General features: G+C 38.6%; 1 protein-coding gene across 1 annotated transcript in view; it reads left to right on the top strand.

The window, feature by feature from the left end:
• The window catches only part of LOC140242075 (polycomb group RING finger protein 3-like), a 122,664-nt gene that overhangs the window by 33,341 nt on the left and 64,010 nt on the right, over positions 1-25,313 (top strand). Inside the window, exon 2 of the mRNA XM_072321835.1 lies at positions 11,530-11,635. Coding sequence (XP_072177936.1) covers positions 11,530-11,635 — 106 coding nt within the window. The remainder of the gene's footprint in view (positions 1-11,529; positions 11,636-25,313) is intronic.

Genomic DNA, 25,313 nt, shown 5'->3' with positions numbered 1-25,313 from the left:
GTCATGCATGCTTGTCTATTCTTCAGACCTGTGCCATTTGAAACCCACACTGAAGAGCAAAGAGGAGTGTTGTAATTAATGCTCATCTCTTTCATACTCTAAGAGATTAACAGGCATATTGCAAAGTGCATATTTTTTCCTCATTATTTCTCCACATGGGTAATAGCACAAGTGCAAAGTGCTTGAAGAGTTATACAAAGATTCTGATTAAGTTTGCTAGATAGGTTTGTTACTGTAAGTTAGATAATTGATTATTTTTTGGTGATGATCCAAATTACAATCTAGATCCAGGGATTTGCTAAGACCCCGTTTACAGTGCGGGGCTGGGCCAAGCCGTGGCTGAGCCGCGGCCGAGCCCAGCCTCAATTGCGAGGCCGGGCCCGCAATTTTGTCTGTTTACATTACCGGGCTCGGTCGCGCTTTTGATTCAAACCTTTCAATATTTTGTCGTAGTGGCGCTCTGCTTGTAAACAATGCAATTTGGTATTGTCTGGTTTTCAGACCCTTTGCCAAATGAATTCTGTGGCGACGAAGTCACCGTTCGGGCAAAGGCCTTTGCCGAAGGAAAAAAATCCTTTGCAGGACAAAACCACCTTAAACTATACTAGTTTTCGACGTTGAAGGGGTTAATGTCCTGAATAGCGAAATAGTACAGGCAGAGGGTTTGGAAGCCAGACTAAAATTGGCCGCGCATATATTGGCGCAGTTTGCGTTTACACTGACAAAAGGCCGGGCTCGGCCGCGGCCGAGACCACCTACAGAGCATGGCCAAATGCGAGGCCCCTTTTTGCCTCGCATTTGGCCTTTTGCGCGTTTACACTGAAATGAAGCCTTGCACTGTAAACGGGGTCTAAGATGCATGCAAAGTTCTATGGCATTAATGACCTATGGACTAGGCTGAGGTTTGCAATCTCAAAGTACTTCAAGTTATGATTGTGGATAGTCTCTCACATGGCTTGAATATCTAAATGGCTGCAACCGGTCACCTGCGTTCAACAATGGCAGAGACAAGTGATTGTGACATCACAATTTTGACAGAAATGACTGGAATATGGAGGATTTACAATGGCTGTAGTCTCTTGCCAAGGCTCATTTGAGAAATGTAATCTGAGCTTCATGATGCTGAGTTGACAACTTACATTGTACATGTTGATACATGTCTGCCTAATGCAACATTCCACACACATGTGGGATTTTTGTTGGCCTACTGAGTATATACTGGCTATAGTATGTTCTCCATGTTGTGAGAGAGATAAGTTTAAAGTGTATTTTGAAGTGCTGGGTTATCTCAGCACTAGAAAGATATAAGAAAAAAAGTGATTCTCTTGAGACAAATTGCCTTGAAAAAGGTCAAATAAGTTTGCAGGATCTTGTCTTATCAGCATTACAGGCAGAAGTAGTTTGTGGGGGGAAAAGGTCCCTGTGGGGATAAAGTCAGTATTGAGGAGTGGTACCTGTGTCAACTGTTTTGTTTGTGTGTGTGTTCATATTAGTGTTTAAACACGTACATATGTATAATGTATGAGTAAACATGTGTGACTATTTGTGTACATGTGCGTGTCTGTGGGCTGAGCATGTGAATATTTGATCATGTTGAGAGCAAGGGGGAAGTGTGTGTTGTGCAGGATGAAGTGGCAATCAGTTATGGGATTAAATCACTTGTGATACCATAAAATGGCATTTAGGGCCTATGCACATTCTTACTGACCACTGTCTGTCTATAGATTGAGTGTGATCATACACGTGTATAAATGCCCTTGTGAGCATGCAGCCCCTTGTATAAGTACCAGTAGAATACGTAGGGTGGTAACCCAAAGCAAATCTTTCGTCTTTTTATCGTTTCAGCCGTCTCAATTGAACGCAGTGCATTTACATTGTGATGATCACATTACCCATTTGTGCTGGTCAGCATCTCCATTTAGTAGTACTCCATGATAGATTAAAACTGCAAATTAAACCACTCAAAAATTGTCGGGAAGTCCCGATTCATGAAAAATTAAAGTTGCTAAATATAAGGCGTATACAACATACGGTATACCCATACATGGGAAAACATCTGGAGGTGGCACTGTCCCAACCTGTCTCTGTTGTCAGTATGAATGGTAGCATGCTTGTGGAAAGCTTTCACACTTGCAAAAGTACTTACAGTGTATTTATATCAACATAATTATATTATATGTTTAGAACAAAAAGTATGTTTTACACTGTAAGCTAATTTTGTAAGACTAAGACAATTGTGAATCATGTTTCTCTCAAACTTAAAAAAAAAAAAAATTCTCTCATTAGGTTCTATGTGGAGTCGGTCATGTTCTGAAAGTATTTTTCCTATTTATGTTTGGCTCGAGTCTGAGTACATTTAATTGTGATCTGAATGGTTTGATTTCTAAAGCATGATTTTGAGGAGACAAGAGTTTAGCTGAACCTGCAGTCACTACTATACAAATGTAGCTATAGCTACTAGCTATAGCTACCTACAATGTAAACTGTGTGCGCTTTGAATGGTGCATGTGTGTATATACACAAACATTGCATGCACGCGTTGAGTTGGAGTGAGTGTTGGAGTGAGTGTTTGATTGACATGCAGACCAGGGCGTTTACAACACAGCTGTCGAATGGAGTGCCTTTCTCGCAGTAAACAGTTGGTGTTAAAGAGACTATTTAGGTGTCTGTACAGTCCATAACTGCAACACATGATTGAAAATCCTTTCCAGAGATGTCATTTCATACTGGAAACCTACATGTATGCAGTTTGAAAAACATACCGATGTCTGGTTGATGAGATACAGTTGATAGACATGCAGCTGAATGTGGGGGATATCCATCCTATGAAAACGTCTTCAAGTGGGGGAATTGTACATGCTGTGGGTTCTACCAACACATGAGAAGCAAAAGATCAACTCAGTAGACTTTGCACCATAAGATGCAGTAGCATGGGGATTCATGGATGACCCGATGGAATACTGTATACGCTATATATTTCGCGGGGGTTTTATTTTCGCGAATTTCGCGAGTCGGGAGCTATTCGCGAAATTAACAACACGCGAAAATATTACCTTCCAAAATGAATCCCTTGCCTTGATGATACGAACGTTTCAGTACTAGTATGCCATGTCACGGCTTTCCGAACAGACCATACTGGCTAAGCTTTTTTACATACATACGTGTATAGCACGTCCACGTCTACTTACGAATACTGTAGAGAGCCAATCCATTATCGCAAGGGGACCACTCGTAATAGCGCGATGGACTTAACCACTTCAAAAATGTTGAATTCTAACTTACTAGTTCGGAGAGTTTGGTAAGTTTTTTTTTTTCATGCAGTGTATAACTAGTATCATTCTTATTTGCTAGTAAGTTGAAAATTCACACTTTCTTTGCCACTTCATATTTTCTCTGGTCCCCCAATCGCGAATTTAACCATTCGCGAAAATGTGTGACAGCGGCAATTCGCGAAAATTTATGTACGCGAAAATTATAGCGTATACAGTAGATCTTCATTCGCTGCGCAAAAAAAAAAAATGAGCGCCCATTAGTAAATACATGTACATCAAAGCATATGAATGCTCATCGGTAATGATCAACTCAAGTTTAGATTCTTCAGCTGTGTGTATAGTATATACATAGAGATCAGTGATAGTGCTGTATACAATTCGATACTAAGGGGATTCTCAAATATATCCCGGGTCAGCAGGCCAGCCTTCCCCACTCCGTTGTATCCCCATGTCTTAAGGGCTTTTTACACTTGTAAATTTTTGCTTAGTCCCGTACCAACGGTGGGACTAAGGGGGGGCCTTAGCCCCACTGTTGGTACGGGACTATCCTTAGCCCACTTTCTGTTTACACTCGTTTTTGCCAAAGTGGGCTAGCCCCACCGATAATCCCGTACTATCTGGCCCTGCCAAATAGCAGGGTTAGCACCGCAATTGCGGTGCCAAGCAAGTGAGTGTAAACAGAACGAAAAAATAATCCAGGGCTAAGCGACGGAGACGAAGTCCGACCCCCACTGACCAATCAGAAACAAGGTAATCAAGTGCTGCCGGTGCGTGCGTGTACGTGTACAGTGCACAGCATAATCATTAATATTCATGTGGTTTGGAAAGTCCGGGGCTAAGAAATACGAGTGTAAAAAGGTCAGTTTTCTCCTTAGCCCCGGACAAGAGATAGTACGGGACTAATTGGCCAGTGTAAAAAGCTGAAAAAATTGGTAGGGGACTAACGATAGTCCTGGGTCAGAGAAAGTCCGGGGTTAAGAAACACAAGTGTAAAAAGGGCTCTAGATTTACCCTCCTGACTCTCAAACAGACAAGGTGAGGTACAATGTGAGAAAGTCTGAATTCTTGATGCGATTTGAGTCATACACTGTATGTGGATTTTTGTTTAAAGTAAAAACATTATAGTTTTCATATATCTGCCTCTGCACAAATATAAGAAATGTTTGAAATGATGCTGTAATAGCATGATCTCAGTTGGGTTACCTAATGATGAAAATGGGAAATATTAGCTGAAAAAGGTTCAATGGAAGTACTACAGTCTTATTACAATATTATTATCATATTCAGTTACATCAATAACAATATATTGGGCCATATGGCAAGATCCATTGCATGAGATAAGATACTACTGCAAGGGCACGATTCGATAGATACTGGTAGCATTCTACATCACTACTGAACTACATATTATGTTGGAAGGTGCTTGGGGAATAAAAGTCATGTGCACTGACTTTATCATTTCACACTTTTGATCTCGAAATACTCCAAAACAACTCGTTATTTCAGCAAAATGCGCCGGGCAGACAAGTTTCTCAGTAGTGCTCTTTTATATACTGCAAGTAACTTCTAAATGGTGGAAGATAAATTTTTAGCCCTTCTGAGAACTTTATTCTATCTCTCAGTAGAGAGCAGTACATGTTCAGTTTCAACGGTATCATTCTCTTTCGTTCTTTCTCCCTGTCTACCCTTCTATTTCTCTTTAATCAAAGTATGCTCTGAAGAGTGTATTGCCTTAGTGGTTTGCTTCATCACACATATGATTTTTTTTTCTTTTTAATTGTTTTTTTGAAAGCTTTCTGACTGCCAGGTTGAAATCTGAGAATCCGAGATCGGTTTCGGCCGATTCAGTGATGAACTGTTTGGGGAGAGCTCCAGTCATGCTAGTCTACAGAGGCAAAAAATAGCAACTTGTGCTCACAATGACAATAGTGATGGGAGTATAATTAGCACCCGTGTGATTCCTACTGAGGGGCCTTGGAGTGCATGCAGAGCCTCTGCCACATACGTAGCTGCCATAAGGGCAGAATTTTTTAGCTCGGTTATTTCAGGGAAGAAAGGGTGAACATTGGACGTACCAAAGATGTTATGTGTTGTTTGCTCATCATGATTGTTCGTGGGGTTAACAAGGTGACACAGCTAGGAATCAATGACACATTCATGTTAAAACACGGTAGTTCTCAGGAGGGCTTAAATTTCATCTTCCATCATTTGGAATTTGTTGGCAATATATCAAAAGGGTCAACCAAGAAACCTGTCTGGCTGATGTGATTTGCCAGGATAATGAGCTGTTTTTGAGAATTTTAAGATCAAAGAATAAAATGAGTTGATCGGAGTACCCGTCTTTTATTCCTGAAGCACCCTCCCCATTTAGTATTGGCATTACATGTTGATAGATCGTGCCCATCACAACTGCATGCATTTCACTCTCGCTCAGAAAACTGAGTGGATTAATAATATCTTGAGCTAGCTTCATGGTTTGTGTAACGGTCCTATAGCATTGTCATGAGATATGACATGCTTAAAACTAATTTCTAAGACCACTACATACAGCTGTAAGGCACACTGTGATGACAACACACTGTCTTGTCACCCAAGTTAAGTGAATGAACTAAAAAATGAGTACTGGAATCATTTTTTTTTTCATTACAATTTCCTGGACCATTTCCTGTTCAAATCTGAGAAAACAAAACTTATTTCCGGTGTGAAACTGTATTTAAAGGCATTATTTACAGTTGGCAGATGAAACAAAAACCCAGCTTTAGTGCTTCAAAATAGTTCTAAAATGTGAGTTAGGGATAAAGACAATCGGGTGGTGTTAGAATTTGAATCAGAATAATCAATGGTATGTATTGTTAAATGTACAAAATGTGAACAATAGTCATAATAAAAATGTTTCAAGGCTGAACCATCTACATTTATGGTTTATTGAGAAAAATAGTGATATCTCCTTATATTTTAGGGTTTATTGCGAATGTTTTTATGGTAGGATGTTTTGTGTCACAACTGACCTACACATTATGCATCAAATGTAATATCTCGCACATTTTTTTTTCAATCACTGCTCCTAATGGTAAACAGTACCTTTATTTATTCAGGGGAAATGTCAATGAATAAAACACAGCATATGCAATGTCTGGAGAGTGAAAAATATTTTTGGCGAGTCTCTGAATAGATGGTAAGCTAAATCTGTTTCCTCAAATTGCTCCAGTGCAGAAAGAGAGAGAGAGAAAAAAAAAATCCAAACTTGATCTTCGGCAGATATGGCATGTTGATATCATTAGATCTCCCCATGGGAAGTTTCGGATAAGCAAAGGCATACCCTAGGACTTTTCAAATGTGATACAGAATCCCACAAACAAATTTGCAGACATGTGCGCTCTGTTTGTTAAAGGTCAGCTGTGTCGCTAACAGTACTCTTCAGTCGGCTATAGTCTTGTCTCTAACAATGTGTGGAATATATTGTTGTGCATGCAGGTAATTCAAGTAAATCAAGGCCCTTGGTTTGATGTTACATAAAGCATGTTGTGTCGCAGATTAGAAGTCTTTTTTTGTTTGTTCATTTTTTTTTTCTTTTTTCATTTGACAATTAGTACAATGATAGTATTCAAAGGCATATTTATCAAATCAATTCTGGCATGCCATTAAGGTTTCCAAACAACTTTCAGGGATATTTGGGCAGATGATATTAGAAAAGGCAAAGCTGTTTTGAGTATGGGGGTTAGACATGTCTTTCTGAAACAAGGAAAAAAGTGTGATCATAAATGCATTTGAGCCAGAAAGGCGTTGCTGTGGAGATGATGAATGCAAAGTCATTTGGGGAAAATGTTTTACGCTATCAATTATCACATTATTTCTTATGTTATTGGGATAATCCTACAGTAGTTACAGAATTTCTTGGGATTAGGATGATGATGTTGATTGCACTATGTAGAGAGATTTTAATGTCCACACAGGCAAAAATCATTTGGACTGCGATGCAAATCTTGTGATTTGTATTCCACTAATCATTAATGTGAATCCCACTCACTAATGAGGAGTGTTCTTTGCATTCTTGGTGAATGTAAAAGCATACACCCTTCGTCTATACAGTAAATTTTTCAATGTCGTCTACTTGTGCAAATTTGGTAACTGGACTGATATTTGCAAAACTAGCAAGAAAATGACTAACTCCCTTCTCATGAAAAGTAGAATACTTGTTTCTCACTTACATGTAGTTACTGTAGTGCTTGATCTCAATTTTAGCCACTTGCCAAATTGTCTCATAGATGTCCAGATTTGCAAAATATCATACACTCCAGCCATATATGACATAATTATATGATATTGATATATGACAGTACATGGATTGAACTGAAAGTGGAAATTCATTTGAAAAGAACAAAACATTTTGAGAATTGCTAGACTAAACACAATCTTTGTTTATTCATGTTTAAATGTGTGCAACAAAATATCAGTTTGTTCGTATCAGTCTAAACCTGATGATTTATGGTAGCAGAAATTGTATGTGGAAAATGATCTGTGGTGCCTTTATCCAATTGCAATTTGAGGAAACTGAAAGTGATCCCTTAATTGCAGAAAGAGTGTGACCACATTATGTGTTGTGTATTCCTCTTTTGAACAGCATAAAACAAGATTTGTAGAATGTCATCAAGTTACGGTTGATCGTGTAAAAATGTCCAGTCACAACTTAGTTTGGATGTATTTAGTTTCGCTGTACATGTAGTTGAGTTGGAGGTTTTTGACACATCAGGTGTGCAGCAGGTAATGATTTATGTTTGTTTATCATTCAGTATTTTCACCAGACAGAGGTCCCATTCGAAAGCAACTGATGCATTGGCAGAGCTATCCGATAGTCTGTTCGTGTATGAAGTCATTGGATAATTACTCTAACGATTATAAGGCTGCATTTATCTAACTTGAGAGAGAGAATCACGTTTCTAAACGCGTTTGGAACGGTGTTTGCAAACGTGTTTTGAAACGCGATTCTCCGGGTGCCGCGTTTATCTAACCATCATACAATCGCGATTCAAGTGGTGTCACTGCGCAGCTGCTTTGCGCCGTTTGATCCGGGAAGCAAAGGTCAACTGCATACCACCAAACAAGCCTCATCAGTCACACACAAATAATAGGCAGAGAACACAACCGGAAACATCTGGAATTTGACCTTGAGATATAAACGCGTTTCAAAACGGCATTGCGTTTATCTACTCACAGAACGGCGATCGTGGTCTCAAACGTGTTTCAAAACGCCCTTTGAAAGGCGTTTCAAAACGGCGTTTCTAAACGTGTTTGAAAACACGGTTGCATTTATCTAACCCCTGGAAATGCCTCAAACGTGTTTAGGATCGTGATTCTGCCTCAGAAATTTTTTAGATAAACGCAGCCTAAATCCCACCACCTGCTTGATTCACACTTATATGATGGTATGATAGGCGCGGTCTTATCCAATCCAGTCTTAACCATACAGTGTGCATTTTCCATTGTATTGGCAACATCATTTGTATCATTGAATAACCCCACGCTCTTTACACCTCCCTGCTCTTTATAAGCTGTGTGTAATTCTCATCAATGAACAAATTTAGCCGTCTTGGACATTTAGATCTAAGTCACATGCTTCCTTCAGAGATCATCTTCAAAGCATTATCAACCCCTTTAAAGTTAAATCCCTCCTGTAATACAAGACGATTCTTCTCCCCTGTAATGCTGATCCCAAGTCCATCCTCCGCAGCAGATTTGCGAAGATAAGCGCTGGAAGGATGTGAAAGGTGTAATGGCCCATAAAGCACAAAGTTAAACACTCCGGGTAGCTATTTCACGCCCCGCTGCCTCCGGACTGTGAGTCTAGATTTGCAACTATTCTTACCGCTGAATGGTGAGGGGGGAGAGCAGCCGACACATGTCGCTGCCTGCGTGAAATTGAAAGCTTGCTCCTTCTGAAAAGAAAGGCGTGCCATCGGACGGAGTCACCCCTGAGTTCAGCATTGATCCAAATCGGGGACGTCTTGTTCTTTGTCCTCAACTGCTGCCAAGGTGTGGAGCAGCAACAAGGGGACACAACTTGTTTGAAGCGGCGAATCAATGGTCTCATGGTCGTAGAAGACTTTGAGGGCCAGTTGAAGAGGGATAATGTCCAATGTTGTTGTCGAACAATGTGCCCGTCCAATGCTTACAGAAATAGTAGTGGTACTCCAACACGTCTTTACAATGGTATGAGGGCCGTTCTCAATGACATATACTGCAAAATTTAAAACTTGGCAGATTTTATTCCTCTGTCCATGCTTATTCAAAATGCAGTGTTGCCTCACTCTGGAAACTCAATGTTTGCTTGGTTTTGCAAGTTGACAAGATGTGTCAGATCCCACGTGAAAGAAAACTTGCAAGATTTTTCACTCTTGAATTCACACCAATAAAACTAATAAGTGCGAACTCAAAATATTTTGAACGATTGCAAGTCAGTCCCCACGAAAGAAAGACTCTTTGAGCGTTTCTGTGGAAAGCTTCTATGAGCTTCAATGCTTGTGTTTATTTCATAAAGTAAATGTGAATGACCCAACAATAAATGATTGCTTGGCAAAGTGGGCAGAGACATGGTAGTGCACACTTGACATTTATGGTTTGGCTGACAAGATTTGTTGTAAAAGTTCCGTGACATTTATTGCTATGCACGTATCTGAACGGCTGCATCAAAATCCCTCGAGTTGCAGCCATCGCATCAGCCGAAATGTTAAATAACATTCAAAACATGCAGCATCCTCGTGGCTTCGCCAATCAAGAAGGGGGCGGAGCATCTGAACGTCACACAGTGTATTGTGTGTAATACCTCCTGAACCCCCACCAGCTCTGCGAACATTGGCTTTCAAAGTGTGTGTGTGTGTGTGTGTGTGTGTGTGTGTGTGTGTGTGTATGTTTGCATATAGTGGGGGGGGGGCACGAGGGAGGGATTGATTTATAGAAGAAAGAGAACAGGGGATAACATTTGGAAATGGAAAGCTCTGTGTGTTGGATCTCGAGATGACATGTGAAGAAGTGATGGGATGAGATTTCCGTGGGAGGAGCAGAAACTTGCAATTTATAGATAAGATTGAGATTCAGGGTGGAATATCAGCACAAAATAAAAGAAATATATCCATCATCTCATCCTCTGGCCTCTACTCAGAAGAGAATTGAGGCCATATGTTTTTGCTATGTTTTTGTATTGATGGTAAGCATTCATATAAATTGTAAGCAATCAGTCAGTAAGAGTGACATACATGTGGTTATTTCCCACCCCAACAAAAAGAAAGAAAAAAAAAAGAAGAAGAAAGTGATTGGATTTGTTGAAGTGAATTAATGTTGATCACCAAGCTGGCTTTTGATTTATAGAAAAATTATACACCACAAGTGAAGAGCTCTGTTGCGGTATATCAATCTACCTTGATTTGTATCAATACGTATTGATATGTGTCAATATTTAATATTGATATGTTATGCATTCAATATGCTACCCAGCCAGTATTATACAAAAAAAGAAGAAAGGAATACATTGTAGGTACTGACATCATGCAAGCTGAATGGAAAGATGCATTGTAGATCTGTCAGCTATTGCACATACTGCACATACTGCACATATGATGCATCACGCGTTACCCCGGGGTACCGTAGTACCCCGGGTAACCGCGTTGTGTAGCGCCACCTTACGTCCACTCGAGGACAGCCAGAGAAAAATGCATGCACTGTGTGTGCGTGTACATAGCATTCCCATGCCACTGCATGTTATACTATGCGTGCATGGCACGCTGTGATACCACTAGCGTGTGCTTTAGTGCCAGTGCAGTGCAGTGGCTAGCGCGCTCCAGCACCAAAATAATTTCTTCTTTTTGGCCCCTAGGGTACAACCTTTTAAAAAAAATAAATAATTCAACAAAATGGCTGATTTTTATTTGGTACCCCGGGATACCATTTATGACATCATATGCATAACTTACCCAAAACCTGAAAAAATCTGGTTTTTCTCCTACCAAAACGCTGAAAGTGTCCGGTGTTTCTGGCAGTGTAACTAGTACATTGAAAAACTCTGGGTTTTTTTTTTTTCCATTCTGTGTCTTTGGGGTGCTAATAGCTCCACTGTTGCATACATGCATGTCGCTAAAAACAACCGAGTTAACCTTATTTTTGCTGTGCAAGTGATTGGCCTCTCGCCTTTATGCTGCATGATGTGGGTGAGGGTGACGATCATGTCTTAACGATTTCCCTCTCCTTCGTCTACCTCTGATCACAGATGGACAGGCAGGTATTCCTGTACGAGATCAACGAGAACATCACCTGCAAGCTGTGCCATGGATACCTCATCGACGCCACCACCATCATAGAATGCCTCCACACATGTGAGTAAAAAAAAGAAAACAGAGAACGCAAGATTCTTTCTGTACTGTAGCTATTATCAACCTATGCTTCTTCTCCCAGCCCACAATGTTAAAGGGGAAATCCAGTCCAAATATAAGTTAGCCTGATAAAAGAGGGTACAATCTTACGAGTTCAACAGTAAAAATTTGACTGAAATCAGATGAACAATGAAGAAGTTATGACATTTTGAAGTTTTGCTAATTTCTGCAAAACAGTTCTTGTACAGTGGATATGAATATGCAAATGAGTGAGCTAACCATGTCATAACCTCACAATTTTCCATTGATCATGCACAAAAAAATGGCGAAAATTCAATATTTCGTCATTGAAGTCTGAAACATAATGTTATTCCTGGTTGAATAGCTTCAGAATAGTGATCAGTGAGATATACCAGGATTTGAGCCTCGGGCTTACTTGCATTTGAATGAAAAACTGGAAAGGTCAAATATATGGCAAGTTGTGAGGGGGTGACATGCTCACTTTGCCCTTTGCATATATTGACCATTCAAGAACTGTTTCCTGAAAAATTAGTGAAACTCCAAAATGTCATAGCTTACTCGTTTTTCACCCCATTTCGATCAAAATTTTACCGTTGAACTTGCAATATTTTATTCTTTCTATAAGACTAACTTATATTTGGACTGGAGTCTTTGCCTCAGATGAGCTATGTGATCATTCATCATCGTCCAGCATTCATCGTGTGTCATTCATCAAACATTTTTTTTTTTTTGGGGGGGGGGGCAATGGGAAGAATAATAAGAAAGTGCTTGAAATTCAAAGTATCACATATTTCAAGAAGGTGTTTTAGTGTCACAATATATGCATTACAAAATAGATTAGGGAAAATGTAATCTCTTCTGTTGGTTTGTACATTGAAATGTTAGAGTTATCATTTTGAAGTCAGTAATTATGCATCTACAATTTGTATAAATCCCCTTACCCACAAGTTATCTTGCTGTTGAAAATTGCCAGAACCTCTAGATTGATATGATGTAATCATGTATCTTTTTTTTTAACAGTGGAATTTTTGTGAACTTTAATATTGAAACAAAAATGTAAGACTCCTAAGATCCATGATTTTCTTATCCTTTTTTTACAGAATTCATAAGAAACTTTCACCATTTTGAGTGGATTGTTATTTTTTTCTGTAAATTTTCATACAACAGTCTGTTCTGAGTTAAAAAAAAAAAAAAATCTCTGAAGTTTACCTTGCTTGGAAACTCTGTGTTATTATACAACTCTACAATTCATTATGAACATGGAACTAAGAGGTGTGAACAAGTGCCTTTGAAACATGAATTTCAGTGGCACACCTATTTCTCGCACGTTTCACAATTCATTGCTCTGCAAAAACATCCACAGCATTTGGGAGTGACTTTCTGGAGGAAAAAAAAAAATGCCAGTCGGAGACCAGTTGCAAATCTTGCTGGCTTGATAATGTTTGCAGTGCCTTGGAGCATGTTTGCGAAGAGCTTTTATGCCTCAACTTTTGACTTCACACTCTCTTTCTCTCTCACTGGTGCAGCCTAAATGTTGGTGATTTGTCCTGTTCATGGGTATGCATGATCCTGAGTGGAAAGGGAGGGAGGGAGGTGGGTGAGGTGGGTGGGGGGGGGGGGGGGGGGGGCAAGAGAATACGGCTCAAGATTTCTGCTGAATCTGCCTATGACAAGTAGCAGCCTAGAATTTATAGACTGTGTATGTGTGTAAGCGTTCATGGAGTGTAATTTTTATTTCCACTATTTTAGAACAAACAACAGTAGCCTGAAATACACAGATTGTGTGTTTAGGTGTGTGTGTGTTTACATGATTTGTGATTCTTTTTTCTAATAATACGACAGAAAACAGTGTAGATTTTATACATTAACTCTAAAAAAAAAAAAAAATATGAATGATATCAGTTTCACTTTCAAGAGAGATGTGTTTGGCCACCATTTTGTATGTATAATTGTACAGACAGTGACAGTGGGTAGCGTAGAGTTCGGTTTTATTGTACACAATGTATACACATTATAATTCTTGAAAATGCCCAATTATCATGCATGAGTGAAGTCACCTCAGCTAGATGCTTGTGAAGAATGCAATGCACAAACTACAGAGGTTCTCTGTGGAGTTCGGTCATCACGAGCGTAAGGGAAAATGTAAGCCGTCTATCCATAGGGAGACATACTAAGGGATTGCTGGTAAACAAATCCCACAAACAGATCTATTATCAGTGTTATTTGGGGCATCCCAAGTCTCCCGCTGTCCGATGGATTTCTTGATGACGAGCCCAGCCAGCAAATTGCCGAACCCTGGGCCTACTGTGTGCCCTGCAGAGGCGAAGATCCTCTGTCTTCTTCCCCCGTAGCCTTATTACTTGTCTGGCTGCGACATCTTGATATTCCATCAGGGTTCGTAACACGGAGGAGTTTTTTTTTTTCTCTCTATCTTTAACCAAAGTAGGTTGGACTGCGCAGAAGAGTCTCGCTGAAATTTGCTTGGAGCACTGCTCTGCCCTTGAACTGTTAAAGATACCACAAGAGTGCCTCTGCATTGCAGGCCTGCCAACGACTCTGACCAATATTCAACTTTGTTTTTCTCATTTTGCTTTATTATCTCTTTTGCTTTTCAGTATTGTGGTACATATGAGCTGGGGATTTGTGCTGAGAAGCGTGTTAGTTGATATCTAGGACTCCTTCAGTTAGAGATGTGAGTGGAATTGATTTTGTCTGAGACCAATGATCGATGTCGGGTTTGAGCTGAAATCTACCACATGGCCGGCTGCGTGACTTCCCAAGTGATAATGATATCGTACAAATAATGCAGTCAGGTTTTCTGATTTTACATCAGTTTGTTTCATCCTCTTTGGGGGGGGGGGGGGGGGGATGGGGGAGGAAAGGGGAGGGGATTTTTCTGAAACATATGAGACTGGTAATTTTGTTTTGTTATCCAGCCAGACATTTAACATAACCCCCCCCCCCCCCCCCCGAACAACCCAAATAAACAAGTAAAGCATGAAATTATTTTGCATAAAGTTGTTGCATGAAAGTATTTTAAGCTGGAGTGATTTCTATCCAGAATGACAATCTGTTGGAGTTGAGCAGTGAGATAAGAATACATTTTTTCTTCTTCTTAGGGGCTCAAAATGGGTTCAAGAGGAACCATTGTGGGTGTAAAATGTTTTTGGAGGTTGACTCTGAGGAGAGAAATGGAGCATGTAAACAAGCCGTATTAACACACAGTCACAGCCAAGGCTGCTGGTATCACTGTATGCCTGCCATTGTGTTCCTCGTACTATCCTGGAAAAGGTTAGCCATGTTGTGTTCACAGGTGTTTCTGATCATCGCTGCGATTGACAGCTGGCCAAGTTTCCATAACTTGACACCCTTTGAACAATATTGACTCGTATATATACCCAGCTCAGAGCTCGGGAGATATTTTCGTATCGCTGCAGAGGATAAGGCGTGTAGGCTGAAAATCTGGCTTCCTACCAGGCTGCCGAGATAAGAAATGCTGGTCAAATTTTGTCTTGCTGTTGGAAAGAGCTTTTGAAGTATACATGGTGTATTTATGTGTGTCTTTTTGTGCATACATGTATATGATGTAGTAACGAAGAACGAAGTAACAGTGAAATAAAATTGTTTTGATTATAGTGCATTATGAGCAGCATTTAACATGCTGGTATAAATGTGAGCAAGTTGATACCATTACGTGTCATTAGGAAAAATATTAAATTCAAAACAAACCTGAAGAAAATACAAAACAGAAAGGTCACAACAGTACGCCCTGCATGGGGAATTAAAGATGGCAGATCAGCTGTACACTACATGTAATTGGAAAACATGCATGCTTCCTCGATAAATATGTTAAAAAATTAAAAATCCTGTTAATTTTCTGGATTGTGAAATTGTCTGTAGATTAGTTATGGTATATAGGTTTGGGTGATTCCGTGAAGTTGGGGCACAAAGTGTGACATTTTAGCATAACTCAATACTAATTATGCTATACATATATATTGTTTATAGGCTTTACATTTGTATTGAGACCATACATTTTCCTGGAAATTTTGTGCCATTCAGACTCAATTTTGATGAAGTTATTAAAACAATATGTAACGGTGTCCTGTAGCATCGTGATGTGTCCATGTAGCATCGTGATAGTTAAAATCTGGTCCTAAAAGACAAATTAATGCAATTAGCTTGACCAAAATTTGATATAATATGCATACATGTAATTACTAGATTAGTCAGATAGCTAAACTCTCCTTTCCACAGTTTTACTTTTACAAGAAAATTACACAATGTGTCACTATGCTACTGTAGGCGGTGTCCACCAAATGTCACAAAAAAGGACACCGCATAGCATCGTGATACATTTTGTAATTTTCTTTTAAGATTAAAACTGTGTTCAGGAAATTTGAGATACTTAGCTATCTCATTCATATCTTGTAAATATGCATATTGCATCAAATTTTGGTCAAGCTAGTTGCCATAATTTGTCTCTTAATGCGTGACCAAATTTTAAAATATCACGATGCTGCATGGACACATCACGATGCTACAGGACACTGTTACATATTGTTTAATAACTTCATCAAAATTGAGTCTGAATGGCACAAAATTTCCAGGAAAATGTGTGGCCTCGATGCAAATGTAAAGCCTACAAACAATAAATGTATAGCATAATTAATATTGAGTTATGCTGAAATGTATTTTTTAAATATCACGATGCTACATGGACACTGCCCCAACTTCATGGAATTACCCGTTTGCAAAGCAAAACTGCCGTGTCAGATAATACATTATGACATATCTAATGTAAAACAAATGAGGGATGCAAGTAATGCAATCCATTAGACTGTTGGAAGACCAAGAGCAGTTCTTCTCAGCAGTGATTTATGTTTATAGACCTCAAGAGACCACTTCGTGTTAAAGATTGAAAAATTCCAATAAACAAGCAAACAAATAAACATACAAAATCATTGGCATTCAACCTTAACATTAAACCTAAAAAGTAATAATTTTCATGTATTTTTTTCCTGTCAATGATATCGATGTCAAAATTACACTAAACCTAAAATCTGATCACTGTCATCTATTTGTCTGTCAATTATTTTATTGTCACACTAGCATTCTACTTCCTGGAAAAAAAAAAAAACAAACAAACCCAGACCTATTCACACTGAGGTAAAAAATGCAACATTTGAAAAATGGTAGCATATGAAAACTGGCCACATTTTCCTAGCCGTGTAACTGCTTATAAAAACCACCCGGAACAGTGCAAGAAATATCATGCACATGGAGCATGCAGTGAGGTTTACAGAGACAGTTTGCAATGAGAATGCACACTGCAGAAATATGATTTTTGTCCTACAACATCCACTCCCTGCTAACTGCTGAGCCAATCCCCCATGTGCATAGTTAAACATTCACAGTTTTTCTAACTTTGCAGTCTTTTTGGTGCAGTGATTATGAATCTTAAAGTTCAAACGTCATGATTCTTAAAGGACAAGTCCACCTTCATATACATACATTGTAAGGATTGAGAGAATGCAGCAATATTAGTAGAACACATCATTGAAAGTTTAAGGAAAATTGGACAATCCGTTCAAAAGTTACGAATATTTAAAGTATCTGCGCAGTCACTGCTGGAAGAGAAGACTACTACAGTGTATGATGTCACATGCGTATAACTATATAAGGAAAATAAAAAGAGAATTTCACAAAACTTTACTTTTCGAATAAAGTGCACATTTCTTCGTCTTGCTGCCGACGTATATTAAGGATAATATTATTCCCCCTGCCTTCTGAAAGAGAGAAGTCGAGTGTTCTTTTGTTATGCGAGAAAAATGGAAATATGTTGAATTTTCTTTATTCTTTCTTTATATCGTTGTACTCATGTGACATCACAAGCTATAGTAGTCTTTTCATCCAGCCGTGACTGAGCAGAAACTTCAAAAATTCATAACTTTTTAACGGATTGTCCGATTTTGCTCAAACTCTCACTGATGTGTTTTACTAATATTTCTGCATTTACTCAACCCACATGTCTATGAAGGTGAACATGTCCTTTAATGCTGCAATATTTGACAAAGAGATACAATGGGCCTAATGTCATCGGAGTCTTCGCTGTTGTTGATGTCATTGGCTCTAAATGCTTGTAGTCAGACCGAAATGCAATGCTACCAAAGAAGATGGGTCAAATTTTCTTCCAACCACAGAAGCCATACTCTGTAAGATGATATGAAAACCTGTAAGTTGTAATAAGGCGTAAGAGAAAATGAGATAGAATGGGCCTAATCATATGAGCTTTTGCTGTTGTTGATGTCATTGGTTCTTATGTTTGCAGTCAGACTGAAATGCAATGCTACCAATTATTATGTTTCAGTTCTCTTCAATACCAAAGAAGAAAGACAGTATTTTTGTAAAAAAGTAAAGTAGATGTGAATGTTTGTACACGTAGTGGTAGAGTAGCTAAACGTCCTTTACGCCTTGTTTTGTAAACATATTTATTCATATATCTGTTATTTTCACATGTACATGTACATTATCACTTATATTTTTGTATTCATATATTGTAAATCCGTTTATATGTTTGTACTCTCATACCCCGAGAGGGGGTCGATAGAGTCAATAAAATCTTACAAATCTTACAAAACCAAAGAAGATGGGTCAAATTTTCTTCCAACTTCAGAAGCCATACTCTGTAAGATGATATGAAAACCTGTAAGTTGTAATAAGGCGTAAGAAGACTGAGTCTTTTTGAAAGGACAGGTTCACCTTATATACATAAGGATTGAGTGAATGCAGCAATATCAGAAGAATACATACTGTAATGGAAAGTTTGAGGAAAATTGGACAATCCATTCAAAGTTATGAATTTTTGTCTGATTTTCCTCAAAATTTCACTGATGTGTTCTACTGATATTGCTGCATTCTCTCAATCCTTATGTTCATGAAGGTGGACGTGTCCTTTGAATATCAACTTCACAATGTTCAGTGACATCATCTTTGCTACAGGAACTCACTGTCTGTGCAGAACAGAGGTGTGAGTCCCTTGGATACTCATAGGATTCTCAGAGCTCTGTATTACTTTGCTGGTGTGAGTTTGCAGCACTCTCTTGCTTTCTTTTCATGTTAAAGTCTTGATAACTCTTTTACTAGCCAGCTATTGGTTGAATAACCTCAAGAAGAAGGCCTTTTCAAATCTTGTACCAGGCAATAATTGATTGACACTTCAGTTGCACTAGAGTTCAAAACAAAAAATACAGGACGGGGAAAATCGCTGTATAAAACCAGAAATGTTCATGTGCATAATTACTTTTAATTTTGAGAGTTTTGCGAGAGCCAAGATTTGCAAAATTACAAAGTTCATGCTACGAAAAAGGCTATCTGCTCTAATTTGCGAAAATTTCATGCTGCAAAAATATCTTGCTTTACAGTAACCTGTGCATTCTAGGTCTGGAATGCAAGCCTAGCCATCTCAATAGGCGTTTTCACATCAGCCCGATGTTTCCAAATAGCGTGCTATTTTCTGACTTGGGAAATTAACCCGAACACGAAATAGCGCGCTATTTGATAACGTGAACATAAATTAGCGCGCTAATTGTATCGCTCTGATCGAGAAAATTTCTCGAGTCCAACTCGGGAAATTTCTGAAATAGCGGGATAGTAGTGCACTATTCGATAATGTGAAAAACAACTCGAGAAATAAGCGTGATGCATCCCATCATGCCTAGCGTGTGTGACCCAATCGATCGAGGCAAACTGCACACAAATCATGAGGAATTTTTGAGAGGGCACACACATTACTGATGCTGTTTGCACATACTCAGCTGTCGAATTAGCTCGAAAAAAATTCGGGCTAATTCTCTTCGAGCTGATGTGAATAAGAAATGAAATAGTGCTCTAATTCGCAATTGCGAAAAATATCTTGAGCTTGGATTTTTATCGGGCTGATGTGAAAACGCCTAGTGTGGTGGAACCAGTCATGGATGTAGGCTAATTATAACATCATTTATGATGTGGATTATTTGCGAGCCACAAAGGTACAGCTGTAGTTCACAATTTTCAAACTTTTTAGGGGATGATATATGTGATACCACACTTTTTATGTTGTGGAGTGTGCTGATTATCAACTGGCATTTCACTGAAGCCTGTTGAAGTTTTGGTACCACCTTCCAAACACTGCCCCCCCCCCCCCCCAGCAAAAGAATACTGTATGACCTGAAATTTTCGCATACAGATATTTTCGCGAATTGCTACTAGGAGAACATTTTCACGTGTTGTTAATTTCGCGGTTGCGAGGTCTAACTGTGCTTATCTGTTCGCAAGTTGTTATTTTCGCGGTTCAAAGGCGATTCGCGAAATTCGCGAAAATAAAACCACTGCGAAAATTTCAGCTCGTACAATATCTGGAGATGAACTGTCTATAGTTTTGGTGTGAATGGTGAAGTCTGACAAAGTTGCCAGGTATTTATGATCACACATGTGGAAGGAAGCAGTATAAGCCTACATGATCACATATGATACTATCACAAAATAACCAAAATACAGTTGTAGGCCAAGTTGTATGCGTGGACTTCAGTGACTCATCCCAATATTCCTGCTCACAATCTGCATTCCTAGCTGTGAAGATCAGTATTAAATTGAATTCCATACTCCAATTTGTTTTCATGCTCTAAACGTCGTTACCTGAAGCTTTATACCTGGGTGCATGTAGAATGAAATTTCCATCAAGTGATACTGAGTGCAGGGGTTACAGTATACACATTGTAGTGTGTACATATTTATGTACATGTATACACCAAAAAATTAAATGTAGAAAAAAACCCTTACCTTACTTATGCCTGCATGCTCCCATTTTTCATCATACAAGTGTAGATATTAAGAATACAAAGCTGTTCAATGTAGAATTTGAGATGCGCCGTTGTTTTGCTCTGCTTTGCTGCACATTAAAGGATGAGTTCACCTTCATTAACATAAGGATTGAGAGAATGTAGCAATATTAGTAGAACACATCATTGAAAGTTTGAGGAAAATCGGACAATCCGTTCAAAAGTTATGAATTTTTGAAGTTTTTGTGCAGTCACCGCTGGATGAGAAGACTACTGCAGTGTATGATGTCACATGCGTACAACAATATAAGGAAAATATAAAGAGAATTTCACAAAATTTCATCTTTTGAAAAAATTACACATTCCCTTGACTCGTTACTGACCTATGTTATGGGTGATATTATTCCCATTGCCTTTAGAAAGAAGCAAGTGAAGTGCTCTTTTATTATGCGAAAAAAATGAAAATATGTTGAATTTTCTTTATATTTTCTTTATACTGTTGTACTCATATGACATCACAGGCCTTAGTAGTCTCCTCATCCAGCGGTTCCAACACAAAAATTTTAACAATTCATAACTTTTGCATCAATTGTCCAATTTTCCTCAAACTTTCACTGAATGTGTTCTACCAATATTGCTGCATTCTCTCAATCCTTATGTTTATGAAGGTGAACTTGACGATCCTTTGACGATCCTTGTAGATAATACATTGTAAAGCATGCTTGAAAAAAAAATATCAGGCTTTGGGTATTGAGGCAACAAAGTTACATTTACTGTGTGTGTGTGTGTGTGTGTGTGTGTGTGTGTGTTTCTGCAATGTGTGTGAGTGTGTGTCTGTTTGAAAAAGAATGGTCTGCCATTGTTATATTTCACAGTGTGATAAGATACAATGTATGTACATCAATGTTATCTCTCAAGAATCTAGTGTCGCTCCTGTGCTGCAGAATGCAGATGGAATATTATCTCCATGTTGAAATGCCAAAATGTATGAGCTGTTCCCACCTGTTACAAGTGCATCTTGGCAGAACAATTTTCATCACAGACCACAGATTTCTCTGGTATATTGTTACAGCTAGAGCCTCCTTATAGGCCCTGCACCTAAACAAATGTTTAAGAACCAATTTGTTGGCATGTTTTGTTTGTTTGTTTGTTTGTTTGTTTGTTGTTGTTGTTGTTGTTTTGGTTTTTTTTGGAGGGGGAGGTGGGGGAAGGGATAACAGTATGTGAAGGGTTCGCGATAATATTCCATACAGGGAAGGCCATTCCCATTCTCCAACACTTGTTCACAGGTGATACATATCAAACATGACCTTTGAATCATGGCAAATCCACAAGAAGTCATCTTGAGAGTCACAGTAAAAATGTGTGAGAATTGAAAGTCTCCATCTCCTGTAATCAATTACCACTGAGTGTAGGAGTCCCAAGTTGAAATGGATAGCAATTCTAGATGTTGAGATATCATGTAATGACAAGACTGACAAGATCTAGTGGAGTCATTATGGCATAGAAATAGGAGCCAGGAGGGGCTTTTTTGTGATGGGATACTGTAAAAGTGGATATTTTCGCACAACTAATTTTTTGCGCTTGGCCCGGTAAGAAGAGTTTCGCATGCTTTTAATTCCGCGGAATCAAGACATCACGCACAGGAACATATGGCAAGAAAAAAATATTCGCATGCTTTTATTTTCGCGCTAGTTTTTGGTTGCGCGAAATGCGCGAAAATTTCAACACCGCGAAAATTTCCACTTTTACAGTACCACTGAGTGTAGGAGTCCCAAGTTGAAATGGATAGCAATTCTAGATTTTGAGATATCATGTAATGACAAGACTGACAAGATCTAGTGTAGTCATTATGGCATAGAAATAGGAGCCAGGAGGGGCTTTTAGAGATAGGATACTGTAAAAGTGGATATTTTCACACAACTAATTTTTCGTGCTTGGCCCGGTAAGAAGAGTTTCGCATGTTTTTAATTCCGCGGAATCAAGACATCACGCACAGGAACATATGGCAAGAAAAATATTTGCATGCTTTTATTTTTTGCGCTAGTTTTTGGTTGCGCAAAATGCGTGAAAATTACAACACCACGAAAATTTCCGCTTTTACAGTAGATGTTAGTGGTTTTGTGTAGACCAATGTGATATGAAGGGCAGTGTGAACATACATGTCATCATGGCATACTGTAAAACACAATATTTTCGCGGCATGAAATTTTTGCGAATTGGAGCCGACAGCCTTTTTCGCGGCATGAAATTTTTGTGAGTTGCCTTTAACATTCAATGCGTAGGGTCTATCTATAGTGCAAGCAAGAACTCTCGCAGGCCTGCATTTTAACTTTGTGAATCTTGGCTCTCGTGAAATTCATGAAATTAAAATGCATGCGAACATTTCTCGGTTTACTGTACGTGTACTGTATACTAGAGTTGCCTCACATAATTAAAGTCACTATGTATTTAGTGTGTGCTTGGTGAATAAAAGTGTTAATGACATACTGGCTGTGCATGCATGCATCGCTCCTATCAAGTATAAGAAGGGATGAATAATTACAATTGTATGTTGGGGAGGGGGAGGGGAGGGAGATGACAACAGGGTTCATACGGGTCATGGAAAACCTGGAAAGTCATGGAATTTGGCTAAGTCTTTTTCCAGGCCTTGAAAGTCATGAAAAACTGATATTTTCATCAAAAGGTCATGGAAAGTCATGGAATTGCAAAAATTATAAAAGTTTAAGTTTGTCTGTTGTTTGTGTGAGATGTGTAGGTACCCCCTTTGCTTTGCTTTGATTTGAGATAAAATTTTCAGTCTAATATGTAAAAAAAAAAAAATTGTATAAAAGTCATGGAAAGGTCATGGAATTCTGTCTAAAAAGGTCATGGAAAGTCATGGAATTCAATTCATGAGAGAGAGTATGAACCCTGGACAAGAGAGTAAAAGGACTTTGACCCTGTGCATACCATATAAATTACCTGTCCATAGGTTTGTGTGTAAAATTTATGCACATTCAACTCATTGGCACAGAACGGATAAATAGACCATCTCGAACTCCTCTGTTTCGTTAAGCATTAAAAAAAAAAAAAACAACTAACCTGCTGGAACACTATAGTACCTAAAATATGCCTGATTGAATAATAGTAATGACCTTAATTGCAATTCTCTGTTGAATTGAAAAGGGTATGAAAACACAGACTAATGGAAGGCTAACTGGAGACAGGATGTGCTGTGTTTAGCCGAGATTAAAGGGGAAGGTCAAATTCAAGAATTCCAGATAATGCAGGCTGGAGAGAAAATGAATCTGGAATTTGGTTTGTGTGAAGGGATCTTTTGCTGTCATACTTGAGCTGCTTTTTGTGCTTGTACCATATGAACAGACATATGTGCGAACAAATTTGTGCTCATTTAAAGGGGAAACTCAGTCATGTTATGCGTTAAAATAATCAGCAACCGTGACATATTCTGAATTTGCAAATTTCGTCAGCCCAGTTCAAATTTGATTAAAGTGAAATGCCTCTCCTCATCCAAGTCAGCAGTAATGATTATTATTCAATCAAGCAAACGGTAGGGCATATTAAAAGTAATGTTAACCTGTTACGGATGAGTCCCAAGTATACTTGGGCAGGTGTCTATGGGAAATGCGTGTTAGCAAAATCAGCCCGTCCTCAATGGCTTAAAACAGACCTAAGGATTTTTTTTTTTTCAAATTTCAGAGTTTTATGCATTCTCATCAGTTCCATGACATTTGCTCATGCGACAGTTGCTCCATGAAATATCTGCACGCTAAGCCAAACATAAATCAAAATCAAAATCAAATTCAAAGACGCAAGTTTGATAAAAGGTGATGATGTCGTTGCCTCACAGGTGTTCAGTTGACCTACATGTGTACAGTGTAAAGACAAATCTTAACATAATTTCCTTTATAAAAAAAAAATTGAATAAAGGAGAGCAAATTGTATCCTTCACACCAAGTCACAGTAGAGTTCATATAATTTCATGATGATGACTTTACAGGGGTTGCAGTTGCTAATTAATTGACCAGGGCCCCGTTTTATCAACAGATAAAATCGATTTTAAATTTCCTTACCACACAGGCTGCCATAGACTTACAGTTGAAATCAACTATATAATCAATTTTAACTCTTCATAAAACAAGGCCCAGAACATTATATCAATGAATCTTGATGCTTGTGTGCAAATACATGTTTGCATGTGCAAACCAACAGGGCAATCGTAAATGGTTGTATCAGTTTATTCAAGTATTACCAAAACGCAAAGCAAATGTCTTGCCCGTTATGATCACCATGAATATATCATCATGGGAAAGCTTATCACGTTGTTTACTGTGAAGTGGCAAGTGTTTGATAATGATAACAATTATAGTAACAACAACAACAATAATGAATAACAATAATGATGATAATAACAATGATGATAATGCTATACAACTACTACTACTTAATAATACAGCACTTGTAGTGCGTAATTGATCTAGTGACCTATCAGGAGGTGCAGAGGGATACACATAGAGCAAATTACATACAGCTGTACAAGTTAAAGAGAAAAGGACAAAACATAGAAATACATGTACAGTTTAACCTCTCTTATCCGGCCTCCCTTTATTCGGATGAATTACATATTACTTCCAACATGATTAATATACATTACATCAAATTTCCTTCCAAATTGCTTACCTCCAGACATTTCAACATCCCCAAATATCCCCAAATGTAACAATGAAAAGGTTGCAGTATATACATTACTACATGTGGTACTACAATGGGCTACATCAGTACATGTGTATGTATATGTAAATTTACATGTATAAAGCATTGAGTCTCCCGTATCCGGC

The sequence above is a fragment of the Diadema setosum genome, chromosome 18 (genome assembly GCF_964275005.1).
Source record: "Diadema setosum chromosome 18, eeDiaSeto1, whole genome shotgun sequence".
Lineage (NCBI taxonomy): Eukaryota > Metazoa > Echinodermata > Echinoidea > Diadematoida > Diadematidae > Diadema > Diadema setosum.
This window is presented reverse-complemented; position numbering and strand designations above follow the sequence as displayed.